The 16,187-nt window shown below is 38.3% G+C and overlaps 2 protein-coding genes across 10 annotated transcripts in view; both read left to right on the top strand.

The window, feature by feature from the left end:
• Window positions 1–3,423, top strand: part of LOC117536350 (NACHT, LRR and PYD domains-containing protein 1b allele 1-like) — a 60,369-nt gene extending 56,946 nt beyond the window's left edge. For 2 of the 3 annotated variants that reach the window (XM_034201170.1, XM_034201173.1), the window contains 2 exons: window positions 323–370; window positions 2,618–3,423. In XM_034201170.1, coding sequence (XP_034057061.1) covers window positions 323–370; window positions 2,618–2,883 — 314 coding nt within the window. In that variant the 3' untranslated portion in view covers window positions 2,884–3,423. The remainder of the gene's footprint in view (window positions 1–322; window positions 371–2,617) is intronic. The other variant, XR_004567546.1, reaches the window with a different exon arrangement.
• The window catches only part of LOC117536349, a 57,049-nt gene that overhangs the window by 29,276 nt on the left and 11,586 nt on the right, over window positions 1–16,187 (top strand). For 2 of the 7 annotated variants that reach the window (XM_034201166.1, XM_034201162.1), the window contains exons 1-20: window positions 3,803–3,957; window positions 4,864–4,920; window positions 5,350–5,642; window positions 6,306–6,579; window positions 6,804–6,832; window positions 7,331–7,619; window positions 7,850–7,878; window positions 8,145–8,424; window positions 8,671–8,714; window positions 9,006–9,288; window positions 10,204–10,232; window positions 10,913–11,201; window positions 11,430–11,470; window positions 12,531–12,810; window positions 13,164–13,207; window positions 13,590–13,875; window positions 15,193–15,221; window positions 15,373–15,634; window positions 15,824–15,867; window positions 15,974–16,047. In XM_034201166.1, coding sequence (XP_034057057.1) covers window positions 4,896–4,920; window positions 5,350–5,642; window positions 6,306–6,579; window positions 6,804–6,832; window positions 7,331–7,619; window positions 7,850–7,878; window positions 8,145–8,424; window positions 8,671–8,714; window positions 9,006–9,288; window positions 10,204–10,232; window positions 10,913–11,201; window positions 11,430–11,470; window positions 12,531–12,810; window positions 13,164–13,207; window positions 13,590–13,875; window positions 15,193–15,221; window positions 15,373–15,634; window positions 15,824–15,867; window positions 15,974–16,047 — 2,924 coding nt within the window. In that variant the 5' untranslated portion in view covers window positions 3,803–3,957; window positions 4,864–4,895. Of the gene's footprint in view, window positions 1–3,802; window positions 3,958–4,863; window positions 4,921–5,349; window positions 5,643–6,305; window positions 6,580–6,803; window positions 6,833–7,330; window positions 7,620–7,849; window positions 7,879–8,144; window positions 8,425–8,670; window positions 8,715–9,005; window positions 9,289–10,203; window positions 10,233–10,912; window positions 11,202–11,429; window positions 11,471–12,530; window positions 12,811–13,163; window positions 13,208–13,589; window positions 13,876–15,192; window positions 15,222–15,372; window positions 15,635–15,823; window positions 15,868–15,973; window positions 16,048–16,187 lie in introns of those variants that run through there. The other 5 variants (XM_034201169.1, XM_034201168.1, XM_034201163.1 and 2 more) reach the window with 4 other exon arrangements.

The raw sequence follows: 16,187 nt of genomic DNA, 5'->3' as shown, positions 1-16,187 counted from the left end.
AATATACCCAGAGGAAAACATGACAGGGAGAACAGCAAAACACCCAAAACAAGACATAGAAAACGTGACATAACCCAATAATCGTAACAAGACGTGGAGTAACACATTGTTGCTTTTAATCTTTACATTTAGTTGAATATAGAATAACATCAGTCTTATTGTTTTAGGTCTTCTATTAAAATGGCAACCAATGACAGTGCATGTATCATTGACACATTGAATGACCGTATTTTGCTATGTTGCTGTGTGCATGAAAAAAAAGGCATAAAGACTAAACCTGTCCATCATTAAGCAATTGTAATTTTCCCTCAATTTGTTTCAGCTGCTGGACCCTCAGCTGGAGAGACAGCTCAATACACCATGGCAGACGGTGGGTGCACACTTGATTTTGGTTTGTGATCCCCGTGGGTCAACCACTTCTCTGAATCATTCAGATGTCCATTGGCAAACTTCAGAGGGGCCTTTCATGTGCCTTCTTGAGCAGGGGACCTTGCAGGTGCTGCAGGATTTTATGTATGTGTTACCAATAGTTTTCTTGGTGACTGTGATCCCACTAGGCCAGATCTTGTGTGGAGCCCCAGACCGAGGGTGATTGATGGTCATTGAATGTTTCTTCCATTTCCGTATAATCGCACTAACAGTGGTCTCCTTCTCACCAAGCTGCTTTCTGGGTGTCTTGTAGCCAATCCCAGCCTTGAGCAGGTCTACAATCTTGTCCCTGAGGTCCTTAGACAGCGCTTTAGTCTTGCCCAGGGTGGAGAGGCTGGAATCTGAATGATTGATTCTGTGGACAGGTGTCTTTTATACAGTTAACAAGTTGATATTAGGAGTACTTTTTTAAAGGAAGAGGACTTCTGTAACCGGTCTGTGGGAGCCAGAATCCTTGTTTGTTGCAAGGGGATCAAATACTTATTTCCTACAGTTAAATGCAAATAAATTGTTATCTTTTGTATAATGTCAATTTCTGGATTATCTTTTTAATATTCTTACTTACAATCAGAGTTGGGTGTAACGCGTTGTGCGACTTGCGCGTCCACATCTCCACGTGCAGTGCTGCATAAACATGGCTGAGTCAGCGATACATTTCGAGGGGTGGTATGCCCCTCTGGGGCCTGTACTACGAAGCTGGTTCAACCTAACCTGGATATGTTTGAGTTAGCCGGTTGGCCTAATCCAAAACATACGCGCTCTCGCTAAACGGTAATACGACCCGGGTTATCAAGTGGATCCATAGACTGAGTGGATCGCTCAAGCCAGCCGTGTCCTATCTAGTTAGGTGCGCGTTCACATGAAAGGGGTGGTATTTGGAGCATTCGACCAATCACAAACATGGAGAAGCGTACTGACAGCGCAGCGTCATACTTCCTGAATGAAAAGTCTATATAAAAAACTATAATATTAGACATATGAAGAAGTTAAACTTTAAACATCCATGACTTAAACACTTTATCCAGGATAAAAGCCACATAGCTGTAGGGTTGGGAACCGAAACTCGGTTCCAGATGAGAACCGATAAGAAAATGCCGGGTACCGGGTACCGGTACAAAATACACCTTTTCAGTTCTGCTTAACGGTTCCTAAACGCGGTAGACCCTGTATTCCAGCGGGTCCGTCTGTACCGCGGCGACCCGGTGGAATACAGGGCGGACCTGGAGAATCACAGAACGGCCGGTCGTCAGCGGGCCGTTGACGGCCGGCTCGGTACACTGATGGCCGGCACCGCCCTTAATTTTTTTAAACGGCATCATGTAAGTTGCGCTGACAGGCGACAGAGGTCCACAGTTGCCCCGCAGCGAGGCTCCCCCCGCCCTCCCGTAGACAGTTCACGAGCTCAGTCACTTCATAACACCAAAGATGGGTCGCGGTAAACGCTCTGAAGTGAGGCTCCACTACACTAAAAAATAAAAAGACAATTGGGCACAGTGTTAATAGCTTGCCACAGGCATAGCTCAGTTCAAATAAAGCACAGCTATTGTGCAATACATTTGTATTGCATGTATATTTTTTTATTTGTAACAATTTCAGTTAAAGCTGAAAAGAATAAAAATATTTTTGTTATCTAAACGTTTGACCTCTTTCTTTTACAATTTTGGAATCGAAACGGGGAATCGATAAGAACCGGAATTGATAAGCAGAACCGGAATCGGAATCGGAATCGATACATTTCAAACGATACCCATCCCTACATAGCTGCACCTGCAAGGTGAATACAGCTGCTAACAGAAAAAGTGTTTGAATGCGTACATTAACAGGTTTATGATATCACTGCCCCGTCTAAGACACGATCTGACTTTAATTACATTTGACTCGAGTGTTTCGTCAACTTAATGTGTTGGACCTACAGCTGTTCGTACTGTAGGTGCGCCGCAGTCTGCGTGATCTGCCTGTAGGGAGGGAGGGGTAAAGTAACGAGTAAAGTAACGAGTAAAGTAACGAGTTACTTTATGTAGAGAGTAACGAAGTAGTGTAATATATTACAAATCAAATACTTATTTCCTCCACTGTATTTAAAATAAAGAAGTCACTGTTATAGAATATTAAATTATTTGTTTAGAAATGTATCAAGTTGGCTTCATGGTATCATCAACACTTTACTCATTATTCCCTCCTTCCTCAGGTGAGCACTTTGTGGATAAACATAGGACCGAGCTGATCAAGAGAGTGAACTGCGTTGCAGACATTTTGGATCAGCTCCTTGATGAAAAAGTCATCACTCCATCGATTTACGATGAAATCATGGAAATCCGGACCACTCAGAAGCAGATGAGGGAACTCTTCAGTGGTCCCCTGAAATCAGCAGGGCCTCATGGCAAATATGTCTTCTACAGAATCCTTGAGAAAGAGGAGAAATGTCTCATTGATGACCTAAAGGGAAATAAGTGAATGTTGTGGATAAATCATTGTTCAGACTAATCGTACATTGTGCCTCAAGAAAAAAAAGCGTCTTAAACGATTACAATGGGGAAATAGTAATGTAAATGTCTCTGTGGGGGGTTCTATCAAATATAGCTTTTGCACCTTCATGTTTAATGCTCTTGCCCTTTTTTTACACTTCGACCAGTCATATTTTGTAAAATGAATACGTTTTCCTGTAAGGTTAAAACCAGATTCAGCAAACCATGTAAGTCATTCATGTGATGTAATGATGTAAGAAATGATTTAGCGTTCTCACCTGCATGTAATGTTTGAATCCAGCAAATCCCAGATGGATTGAGTCAGCTTTGAACCTATTTTTTATAAATGAAAGGATGCTTGATCCTGAATGATTATCCTTAGGCTTTGCATGCAGATTTTAATTTTGATTATTGTCTTATGTGCTAAACGATTCCATTGTTGTGTGTTCCCTCATGAAAACATCTTTACCTTTGGAGGCCAATGTTTTCTATTTCGAAATACATTTTCAATAAACTCTTATAAATATTACACATGTCGAGTGAATAGTGTTTTAAAAGTTGAAGCAAACATAATGATGTAATGAAGTTAACAGATTTAGGAACTTCGCTTTCCTCCTAGATTTGTTTTAATGTTTACATATTATTCTTATTATTTATTAAACTGGTTGTTCAGAAGGATACTGGAAGAAGGTAGTATTCTTTTGACGTTATCAACAAACATTGCTTTATTAACCAACCGCAATTTGTATGAACTAATTGTTTAGCCTTACCTACTTGTATGTTTGGATGAAGGGAGGCAGGACTTTACTTGGTGATGAAAGTACAGTTTATACATTTAAAGGGGAACTGCAGCAATGTTTATCGAAATATTGCTGCAGTTCCCCTTTAAATGTCCTTTTCCACGTCACTTCAGAGAAAAGGACACACGTTTAACTTCGGCTTCAGGAAACTGAACCAGAGGTAGAAATGTAGCGGGATTTAAACTTTTCATAAAGTTTAAAGATACTGAAAGATATTGAGAACCTGTTGGAAGCAGACTGAGGGAGAAAGAGAGAAACATCCGGTGAGTTTTATCTCTACGTGCATCACGAACAAGTGTAACGTTCACGAGACAGATCAACTGGTGTCCCGCAGTTATTGAACATTAATGGAACTTTTTGCTTTCACTTTAACCTTTCTGCGTTTTCTTTGCACTAATGACATGTAACATTATATTATTCAGTCACTACACATTCACTTAATAACTGTCTCACTGACATATCGCTTCTGGTTTTTTAGGGTTCCGTTTCCTGACGTATAGTTTTACAAAATACGTCTGAAACTGTTATGGCAGGTTTCATGTGTTAGACAATTACAAAAAAGCTACTTTTAGTATTGTGGAGTTTGTGCTGCGTGGAAATTACCTTTTCCTGGGCTGTAAAGCTTTTAACCTATAAATACATGGATTCAAAAAGCAGTTTTTAACTTATTGGAGAATTAGTACTTGCTCGAGCCATTTTTAAATAACAAAATGGCAAACAATCTGTTAGCTTCTCAAATGATTTCCGAAATAGTTTCATATCATTGGAAATTGAGCATCTTTAGATTTGGACTGAATTAGCTCAAAATGGTTCGTTAAGCTACCACAAACTGATGTTCCTTTCATGATGGCTCAAAGCTGTGCATGAGAAGTTCTTAAAGAGCCTTTCACTTTACTTGTAGCTTTTCTTTTCTTTTATCATTGGCTTTATTGTCTGTTTCTGATTCACACATGTCTTCATAGTAGCTACTTTTTTTTCTTTGGCTAAACATTTGGAGTTGTCATTAAACTGAGCCTCACAATGTGTGGTGTAGCCTAAGCTAGTTTTAATTATTCATTTCTTAGTGTGGGGACCGTTAAAGAAAGACAGCATTTTGTTTCTCTTTCGTAAATATATAAGAGACAACAGAGGTATGTGTAAAGTCTAACAACAATACCTTTTTTTAACAGCTCCTTAATCCTCGGCAGCACCTGATCTAAACATGATGGAGGAAGGTAGGTCCACAGGTATTACAGCATGTAGGCCTACACAGTATTTTAGTTTGAGTTAAGGTTGGCTACAACAAGCTGAGTTTAAAAGCAGAATCTGCCTGGAAAACGTATTTCCTTCTGTTGTATCATGTAGGAAATTCTTCACTCGACTTACTCAATACGTCAATAGCATATTGTCCACTAATCAGTTAGTTTGGTTATTGGGTTGTTTTTACCGGACCACGGATCTTTATAACTTAATTTTTTAAACATACAGAATCACCACATTAAACGTGTTTTTACCAGAGATGTGCTCCTTAGTTTCTTAGAAGTAATTCATTCAGAGTAAAAGTTAATTTTCCGGTTTTGTAATATTAGATGAATTTGAGGTTTTACCACTTTTTATTAAATATATCGTGATGCATATTATCTCCAAGCTAACCACTTTGCCTTTTCTTTCCTCAGTGCTATTTGTGGATAAACATCATATAGCACTAGTCCAGAGAGTAAAAAACATTGAACCAATTCTGGATGGACTGCTCTCATATAAAGTTATCAATAGAGAACATTATGAGGAAATCCTATCCCTCCATGGCCCTCGGGAGAAGATGAGGGCTCTCCTAAGTGGGCCTTTGAGAGTCTGTGGACCTGGAGGAAAAGAGATATTCTACAAACTGCTGAGAGAACATGAGTCACATCTCCTCGATGACCTTTGTGATGACTCTGAGAAATATAAGAAGAATAAGAAAGACATGGAGGTGAGTACATATTTAGTTTTGAAAAGGATTCTAAGGATAGTTTGGATATCATATGGTGTGCCGCTTATATAATCACTGCTTTTGAGATGCAATTGGTGTATGCAATAGAGAGTAAAATATTAATGACTGTAAGCCAAACATTTAAAACAACATTAGTTATCTTAACTCACCTTGATCTGGCAAATGTTTCTGAAATCGATGAGGAAATCCTTCACTGAGAAACAATATTCTGTAACCTGATATTATTTTCAAACATGATTTTAAATGATTGACAACATTTAAAATCATCCACTGACCCATTGGGCCCTGTGTGGAAGAATGGGTGTTCCTTAACCCAACAACTATTTATTTAGATTTGGGACAAAAATCCACTTGAGTACAAAAATAAACAGATTTTGAATTTGGTGGAAAAATGCCATGGGATTAAAATGATTAATGATAAAGATATTACATTTTGGATCGCCATGGATGTAAACTGCCACTTTTTGTGAAGGCATACAACCGCAATGCAGTAAATCGAGTTTTGAATACAATCTAAAAGTTAGTCTTGGTGATAGAAATAAGAAGAGACTCAGTCTCTGATCTTGGATGTGAATCACACACATAACCTAACCTACATCCTATCCTGCATACACTCTAAGATATCTCCTTTAAACTTTACAGGTAGAAAGCATGATGGCTCAGAAGATACTTCTTGAATCATTGAATGATTTGAGTTCAGATGAGCTTAACCAATTCAAGTCACTCATTGAATTAGAGGAAAGTTTCCCACTGATCCTAAGGGGTCGACTCAAAGCGGCAAACACAGATGAAACAGTGGATCTGATGGTGAAGACGTTCAGCGGAAAGTGTGTGAATATGACCAAAACGGTTTTAAAGAAGATGAACAGGACTGATCTGGTGCAGAGATTGTCAGACATCAGCTCAGGAACCAAAGGTAAGAGAAACAAGACAGAAATATGTGAAAATATACATTTCTATTTCATAAGAATATCGTTTATGTATATTCAGATACCAAATGTATCTTAAGCCATTGAACAGTGTTAGAATATCTTTAAGTGGATATATAAATAATTATACTGTCACTGTTGAGGAGGTTAGTGTGTCACATTGGGATGAAATAAATGAAATGGGCCTTTTTCCTTTTTTTATTATCCTCAGCGGAACCGCTTCCTTCTCTGATCCAGAGCGTGAGTAAAGTCCCATCAATTTCACACAGTGCAGCCTTGACTCAGTAGAATCTTCATCCTGAACTTCATTTTTTTGTCCCAGATAGATAATCTGATCATGCCAAATTAGTTACACAAACATTCTTAGCCATTAATCTTATCTATATAGTATTTGTTCAAATACAAAAAAAAGAGAAACTGGTTAAAAATGGACTCTGTTGTAAAATCAAGAGGCTTATCGCAGTTTTTCTACCACAGCCTTTGAAAGAGTTACCCAGGAATTAAAATAAAGTAATTAATCAAACACGCTGTTTATACAAAAAGAAAATGGTTCTGTGATGAATTGGATGAACAATATAAAGTGTACTGATACGTTGTGCGTGTCATGACTGATGTTCTCTTACCACATCCACTCTTGTAAAACACTGAAACTGATGAGATGAAACCAAAATAATCTGTAATCATTCCAGCTGAGAAATTGCTCTTTTGCCCCATTAACGTCTCCTTTGATTTTACCAGGTGGAAACGATGGCGTCTGTCATAGAGCTGCTTCTGGAAACACTGAAAGATTTGAGTGACCAGGATTTAGAGATTTTTAAGAGGGTCCTGAATAAAATTCTCTCTGGCAAAGGCTACCCAGACATCTCACCAAGTTGGCACAGGATGATAGACAGGCAGAACATGGTGTTTTATTTGGTGCAAGATCACAGCCAGCACAGACTGCTGGAGATGACCACTGAGGCTTTTGAGAAGATGAACAGGACTGATCTGGTGCAGAGGCTGTCACAAAGCAGCTCAGGACCCAAAAGTAAGACAAATAAAACACAGAGATCTTTAAATCATCAACCCTGTTTATCCGAAGTTAATAAGCTCTGTATTCTTCTTTTTAAATTATAAATATAGATGAAACGTATATTTATAATGTATTTATATCCTAGTGTACAAAGTATGTTTTATGACTAATCGGAACAATGATTAATATTTTGGGAGAGGGTAAAATGAATTGAGTTGGTTTATCTCCACCTCTTTTCTCTTCAGAGGCACAGCGACCTGCAGTGATCCAGAAAGTAAGTAATGTCACATCTGTCTGACTTTCTACAGCACACCTTTCCTTCAACAGGTAATGATATGACCAAAACACATGATTGACTTATCTATGATGATCTGTCTGTCTGTCTGTCTGTCTGTCTGTCTGTCTGTCAACAAACCCAACACCAACTAACCAGTTCATAGAGTTAAAGGGAAAACATTAACAGTGATGAGATGCAAATAGACACATTTGTAATCGTCCAAGAGGAATATACACGTCTAATGAATGTATTGATTATTTCAGGTAGCAACAATGGCAGCTGTTAAACATCTGCTTTTGGAAACTCTGAATGATTTGAGAAACGAGGATCTAGAGAAATTCAAGCAGACCCTGGATTTAATTGTCTCCAAGAAGAAGCCGAGATATGTTTCATGTAGATCCTCACCAAGCAGAGCTCAAACAGTGAAACAGATAATACAGATCTTCGGCCAACAGTGTGTAGAGATAACCATGGAGGTTTTGAAGAACATTAACAGGAATGATCTGAGGCAGAGGTTGACAAAGCCCAGCTCAGAACTCAAAGGTAAGACAAAGAAGAAAAAAAACATTTTATAAATCATAATGAAAAAGTAATTGTCTAACCTTGGTGTCATCATCAATGTGAAATATAAAAAAAACTTGGCACAGGAATCAATGCAAACATTAAAGAAATATTAAAATACCAACAGACCAGAGTCTCAACAAGAAACAGAATGTTTTAAGTTGAAGTAGTTTAGTTTAGTTGCTGGGATCTTGTGTGTTAGACATTCACTTTATTTTCTCTCTTCAGAGATGTACTCTGTGGATGAACATCGACCTGCACAGTCCGAGGGAGTGAGTCTGACTTTACACATCACAGCTTGCATTCAATAGATGCAAGTTGTTAACCATATCCATCTTGAACGTAAAAATGATTAAACCAAACCATTTTTAAGGTTGATCTCTTCCGTCAAAATGATTTTTGTTTCACTGATGTTATGATCAAATGAACTTGAGAGATCTTCTCAAAATTGTAGAAAACCCTCTTGTCTGAAACACTGACTTTGATAAAATGAAAACAAAGTCATATTTATTTCCATAGAGATAACACCTTTGCTTACCGTACACATCTGTTTATTTGTTCAGGTACAAATTGCAGCAGTAAAACCGATCCTTTCGAAAACTCTTAAGGATTTGAGTGACCATGAGCTCGACAGATTTCAGTGGTTGCTGCCGTTCACGTACTTCCAGAAGAGCATATACTTCTGTTATGGATATCCCAATTGGACAGAAAGTGCTCTCCAGCTAGTGGATCAGATGATTGAGACCTGTGGTCCGCAGTCTGTGGAGGTGACCAGGGAGGTTTTAATGGATCTGGACAGAACTGATCTAGTGGAGAGATTATCAGAGACTATCTTAAGACTCAAAGGTAAGAGCAAGAAAACTAAAACTGCTACAGTACACACTCATCTGTGTGTCATGGATGTGTAATCCTCTATGGGAATAATAAAGGTATTCTGATTCTGATTAATACATATATTTTAGAGTAATAGTCATGAGTTTTTGTAATGTTTGCAATGCTTTTGTATTGGAGTGTTTTTGATTTTAAGGAAAAGTTCACCTACAAAATGACCAGTTGTTCTGTTTTACATTTACTCACCCTGAGTTCTCTTTAATTGTTGAAGACATCTGTTTTATTGCATGCCTCCTCTGTGAGTCACAAATAAAACAATGGAGAAAGTCTTTATGAATGGAAGTAAATGGGGGCGTGTTTAATAACAGTTCAACTTGATCAAAAAAACCTAACCTCTAAAACACTTCTGCATCAACAGTCTCATACTTGCACGTGGAGTACCCGTCTGTGCCTTGAAATGTATAAAACAGGAAGGTTTAGTGAAAATGCATGTCTTAAGGAAGTAGTTAGCTCGTGCCAGGATAAATGAGACTTGGATTCTACTGCACGAGTTGTGAGAGTTTGTAAATAGATGTTTTATATAGTTTTAGTTATAAAGTTAATAAAGTTGTTCTGTTGTTAAACACAGCTCCCTATTAATCAATACTTTTGTCTGTTTTGTTTCTTGAAGAATTAAAGGTAACAAGGCAGGAGTCATTTCTATTAAAAGGTCATTTTGTGGGTGCAGTGTTCCTTTAATGGGTGTTACTAATATAATGTCAAACCTCTCACTCTTTGTGATTGATTTGAATGATGCCAGCATGAACCATATTTGAGTGTTATTTAGTTGAATTATTCATATTACGTTTTTTTTTTCAAAAATAACTCAATCTGACTAAAGTTGTCCATAGTCTGATTTTGAATCAGTCGTTTGTCATTTTGTCTCCTCAGAGGAACCGCTTCCTTCACTGATCCAGAGAGTGAGTAATGTCCCATCACTCTGACTCCACCCAGTGCAGCTTTGACTCAGTAGATTTAGAAGACTGAAAATAATCTCCACCCTGAACATTATTCATGATACAAACATTTTCTGGTCTCGGATAGTTTTCTTACAGAAATAATCTGATCACGCCAAGTTAGGAACACATACTGTAGGTTCTAGGCATCAATGTTATTTATGAGTAATGTTAATAATTTGTGTTACGTCTGTCTGGAGGGGAAATTATAGCACATTCTTCATGAGTTGTTTTTCTAACATTCAGAAAGAGAAATTCACAATACTGATTCAAAAATAAAGATAGTGATTCTTACTCTTTAATACCAAAATAAAAAGATGCAACTGGTTAAACTGCCACTCAGTTGTTAAATCAAGACGCCTGAAGTAATTATTCTACCACAGCCTTTGAAAGAGTTACCTAGGAGGTCAAATAAAGTCATGGATCAAACACACCGTTTATACAAAAAGAAAATGGTTTTGTGATGAATTAGATAAACAATAATAATTGCACTTATACATTGTGAGTGACATGACTGATGTTCTCTTACCATATACCCTCTTGTAAAACACTGAAACTGATGAGATGAAACCAAAATAATCTGTAATCATTCCAGCTGAGAAACTGCTATTTTGCCCCATTAACGTCTCCTTTGATTTTACCAGGTGGAAACGATGGCGTCTGTCATAGAGCTGCTTCTGGAAACACTGAAAGGTTTGAGTGACCAGGATTTAAAGAGTTTTAAGATGGTCCTGATTGAAATTCTCTCTGGCAAAGGCTACCCAGACATCTCACCAAGTTGGCACAGGATGATAGACAGGCAGGACATGGTGTTTTATTTGGTGCAAGATCACAGCCAGCACAGACTGCTGGATATGACCACTGAGGCTTTTGAGAAGATGAACAGGACTGATCTGGTGCAGAGGCTATCACAAAGCAGCTCAGGACCCAAAAGTAAGACTAATAAAACAAACATCTTTAAATCATCAACCCTGTTTATCCTAAGTTAATAAGCTCTGTATTCTTCTTTTTAAATTATAAATATAGATGAAACGTATATTTATAATGTATTTATATCCTAGTGTACAAAGTATGTTTTATGACTAATCAGAACAATGATTAATATTTTGGGAGAGGGTAAAATGAATTGAGTTGGTTTATCTCCACCTCTTTCCTCTTCAGAGAAACACTCAGAGGCACAGCGACCTGCAGTGATCCAGAAAGTAAGTAATGTCACATCTGTCTGACTTTCTACAGCACACCTTTCCTTCAACAGATAAAGATATGACCCAAACACATGATTGACTTATCTATGATGATCTGTCTGTCTGTCTGTCTGTCTGTCTGTCTGTCTGTCTGTCTGTCTGTCTGTCTGTCTGTCTGTCTGTCTGTCTGTCTGTCTGTCTGTCTGTCTGTCTGTCTGTCTGTCTGTCTGTCTGTCTGTCTGTCTGTCTGTCTGTCTGTCTGTCTGTCTCTGGAAAACGTTAACAGTGATGAGATGCAAATAGACACATTTGTAATTGTCCAAGAGGAATATACCAGTGGCGAACCGTGTCTATCAAAACTGGACCTTCTGTAGACACACACACCCGCCACTGTCGCTGCCGCTGCCCCCCTCCGCGGGATTATAATGTCCGTCTTTTCACTGAATTGTCGTCTTGAAAAGGGTACTCAACAATTCCGCAACAACTTCATCTTCACCTGTTGCACTTGTCATTTCAAAGTTAAAAACAATAAAACGGCATGAATTGCTTCGTCGCATTCATCTAGATCCTCTGCCTCGAGCCAGTTAACTAGCAGGCCTTCTAGAGTACCCTGGAACCGAGGGGAACTCTGAAAGAACACACCCATTGGCTACAAATCAATATATGATTGGTTGATCAAACTGTCAGTCCAAACGTACGCTCTCATTCAGTGCAACGGCCAGGACATTCGATCAAGGATGTAGAATACCTTGTTGAAGGATATTCTACCCAGAGACCCAGAACAAGATCTGATTGGTTGCTTTCTTTTCTAACAGAAAACCACTGAAATGCGTAGTGCATCGTCCGAGAAGGACAAACAAATCAACGTAACACTTTAATATTACAGATCAACAACACAGATACGATTCTCATTTATTCATTTTATATACATTTTATTACATTTTATTTATATAATTAAATCGATATTTTGTTTGTTTTATCTGAGTGTTCCAGGGTATTCTCTGAATACCTTGAAGGCCCTGACGGTTCACCACTGGAATATACACACGTCTAATGATGAATGTATTGATTATTTCAGGTAGCAACAATGGCAGCTGTTAAACATCTGCTTTTGGAAACTCTGAATGATTTGAGAAACGAGGATCTAGAGAAATTCAAGCAGACCCTGGATTTAATTGTCTCCAAGAAGAAGCCGAGATATTTTCCATTGATTTGGAGTTCCTCACCAGGCAGAGCTCATACAGTGGAACAGATGATGGAGTTCTTCGGCCAACAGTGTGTAGAGATAACCATGGAGGTTTTGAAGGACATTAACAGGACTGATCTGAGGCAGAGGTTTACAAACTTAGAACTCAAAGGTAAGACAAAGAAGAAAACAATTAACATAAACAAGTGTATCATAAACATTACGTCACATACATCATACATTTTCTCAGCGACATCATCAATGTTAAATATAAAACAAACTTGGAACAGGAATCAATGCAAACATTAAATAAATAATGATATGACCAACAGGCACATTGTCTCAACAACAAATATTGTGTTAAAATGCTTTAGATTGTGACAGTGTTAATTATTGATGTACATTCATTTTATTTTCATTTGTTTCCATTTAAAGTAAGTAAGCGTAATTAAAGTTGATTATATTCTCTTATGTTAAATGAGTTTTCAATCCTCTGAGTCATTTAAATGTATTTTCTCTCTTCAGAGATGTACTCTGTGGATGAACATCGACCTGCACAGTCCGAGGGAGTGAGTCTGACTTTACACATCACAGCTTGCATTCAATAGATGCAAGTTGTGAACCATATCCATCTTGAACATAAAGATGATGATGCAAACCAAACCATTTTTAAGGTTGATCTCTTCCGTCAAAATGATTTTTCTTCCACTGATGTTATGATCAGATTAGCAGACTGAAGTCTGAACACTCATATACAAATGTGCATTAGTCAAGAAAACAGATAAACATATTTAATAGAACAGATGTTAGTGTGTCTTTGACTTGAGAGATCTTGTAAACATTTTATAAAATCCTCTTGTCTGAAACACTGACTGACGAAATGAATACAAAGTAATATTCATTTCCATAGAGAAATAGCACCTTTTCTTACACATCCGTTACATTTTTCAGGCACCAATTGCAGCAATGAAAGAGATCCTTTTGGAAACTCTTAAGGATTTGAGTGTTCATGAGCGCTACAGATTTCAGTGGTTGCTGCCGTTCACGTCCTTCCAGAAGAGCATATCCTACTTCTGTCATGGATATCCCAATTGGACAGAAAGTGCTCTCCAGCTAGTGGATCAGATGGTGGAGCCTTGTGGTCTGCAGTCTGTGGAGGTGACCAGGGAGGTTTTAATGGATCTGGACAGAACTGATCTAGCAGAGAGATTATCAGAGACTATCTTAAGACTCAAAGGTAAGAGAAAGAAAACAAAAACTGCTCCATCACACAGAAGAGTTCATAGTCATGAGTTTTGTATTTGTTGCAATGCTTTTGTATTTTAATTTTTTTATTTTAAGGAATAATTCACTTTAATTAATTACTCCACTGTGAGTAACAAATCAAACAATGTAGACATTTCTATGAATGTAAGTAAATGGGGGGGTGTGTTTAATAACAGCACTTCAATCAGGAGAGACATTGATGTATGAAATACATATGTATGTCTGGGACACGTCATATGAATGAAATAATGATTGCCAGAATTAATCAATCAATCAATCAATCAATCAATCAATGTTTATCTATATAGCCCAACATCACAAATGTTACACCTGTCCAAGTGGACTTCACAATCTGTACAAAAATATCAGCATGACAATACGACACCCTCTGTCCTTAGACCCTCACATCGTACAAGGAAAACTTCCGAAGAAAACCCACAGTTTAAAGGGGAAAATGGGAGAAACCTCAGGGAGAGCAACAGAAGAGGGATCCCTCTCCCAGGACGGACAGACGTGCAATAGATGCCGTGTGTAATTAAGACAGGAGAATGGAATGGTGTTTGGCGATTAGGCCCCGGTTTGCAGGATTATCATTCAGGAGGGGAAGAACCGCTCCGAAGAAACCCCCCGGGGTCTAGACACTGGTGGTGGTGATAAGTAGGTGAGACCAGTCTGAAGGAGGAAGGATTAGCTTGGTCCTGTAGGAGACGGGAGGCGAGAGGGGTGGAGGAGGGTTGCGTATTGTCACCTGGAATGACAGCTGACAAGAGGGAAGAGCAGATATAAAGGGATTAGCGGGTGCAACGATAGGCTTGTGAGAATGGAGAGAGGAGTGATTGGTTAGCTGGGGAGTGACGCCCCCGATCACTTAATGAGGGAGGAGAGGGTAGAGAAGTGACGTGTAATATGAATGAAGAGCTATCCCAAAACAACATGAAGAGCTATCCCAAAACAACCTCACTGTTTGAAACACTTTTGCATTAACAGTCTCATACTTTGAAATGCGTTACTCTTCTCCACACATCAGAAGTAGTGAGCTAGTGCCTGAATGAATGAGACTTTGATTATACTGCACGAGTTATGTGGGAGTTTGTAAATGAAAGTGTTATATACATGCAGTTATATAGCTTATATCGTTTTCCTGTTGTTGAACACGGCTCCCGATTATTAAAAACCTTCGATTCTTTGTGACTAGAGGAGTAAAAATAAAACCCTTTCCTTTAAGAAGTCGTTGATAATCTGATTTTGAATCAGTCATGATGAGGCTTTTCCTTGGTTTTCTCCTTAGATAAACATCCGTCCAAACCACCGAAGGAAGTGAGTCATATCACATCAGACACACTTTACACAACACGGCTCTCATTTAGGTTTTACAGTTTGCAAATGTTGACAGTAAAGAGGTGGAAAATGTTTTCAACTAGTGGAGATATTACATTTAATTCCCTCTGATGACATTTGAATCCATTAGGAAGTAACCGTGACATCACTGGAGGAGAAGCTTCTGGAAACACTGGAAGATTTAAGTCACGGAGAGCTCGAGAAATTCAAGCGTGGCCTCCAAAGAATCTCAAGTCAGAGATTAGAGACGGCAGGGAGAGTTGAGATTGTGGATCTGATGGTGGAGATCTACGGCCAACAGTCTATGGAGGTGACAATGGAGATTTTAGAGAAGATGAAAGAAGATTATGGTCTGGAGCAAAAGTTGTCAAACATCACTTTAGGATCCAAAGGTGTGAAAAGTCAAGTGTATTTTTATTGTATTATTTCAAGCTTCCAAAAAGACATCACTCACCAGTATTTCCTGCATAACAAATTTGCTCTATTGCTACATCAGCGCTATGTAGCACATAGTGCTAAAGGGCATAGATTTAATTTTTCATAGTAACATCATTTTATACTAAGTCTTGTTTCTTCACAAGGGGCTTCAAGAAGCTTGGATCTTGAGGGTATCGGAAAAATGACGGTAATTCCTTACATTTTATTTATGTATTCAGTTATTTGTTGATCATTTATGTGATTTTTCCAAATGACACATCTTCACTTATTTGTAAAAATGATTGCCTCTGCAGAAGGACTCCAGTGGCTGGACTAAACTTGAACCTGAGGTGAACAGTACAGATGAAGATGAGGCATCAACTTACAGGTACTAATAGTTTCCTAAATACTGCATATTATCAAACTGGAAATATAATAAACACTGAAGCTTCGGTCTTGGGATTTCTTCACAGAGAGAACACTAAGATCTGCTACAAATATTTCCCCAATAGTATTAATGCTACATTT

The sequence above is a fragment of the Gymnodraco acuticeps genome, unplaced genomic scaffold (assembly GCF_902827175.1).
Source record: "Gymnodraco acuticeps unplaced genomic scaffold, fGymAcu1.1, whole genome shotgun sequence".
Lineage (NCBI taxonomy): Eukaryota > Metazoa > Chordata > Actinopteri > Perciformes > Bathydraconidae > Gymnodraco > Gymnodraco acuticeps.
This window is presented reverse-complemented; position numbering and strand designations above follow the sequence as displayed.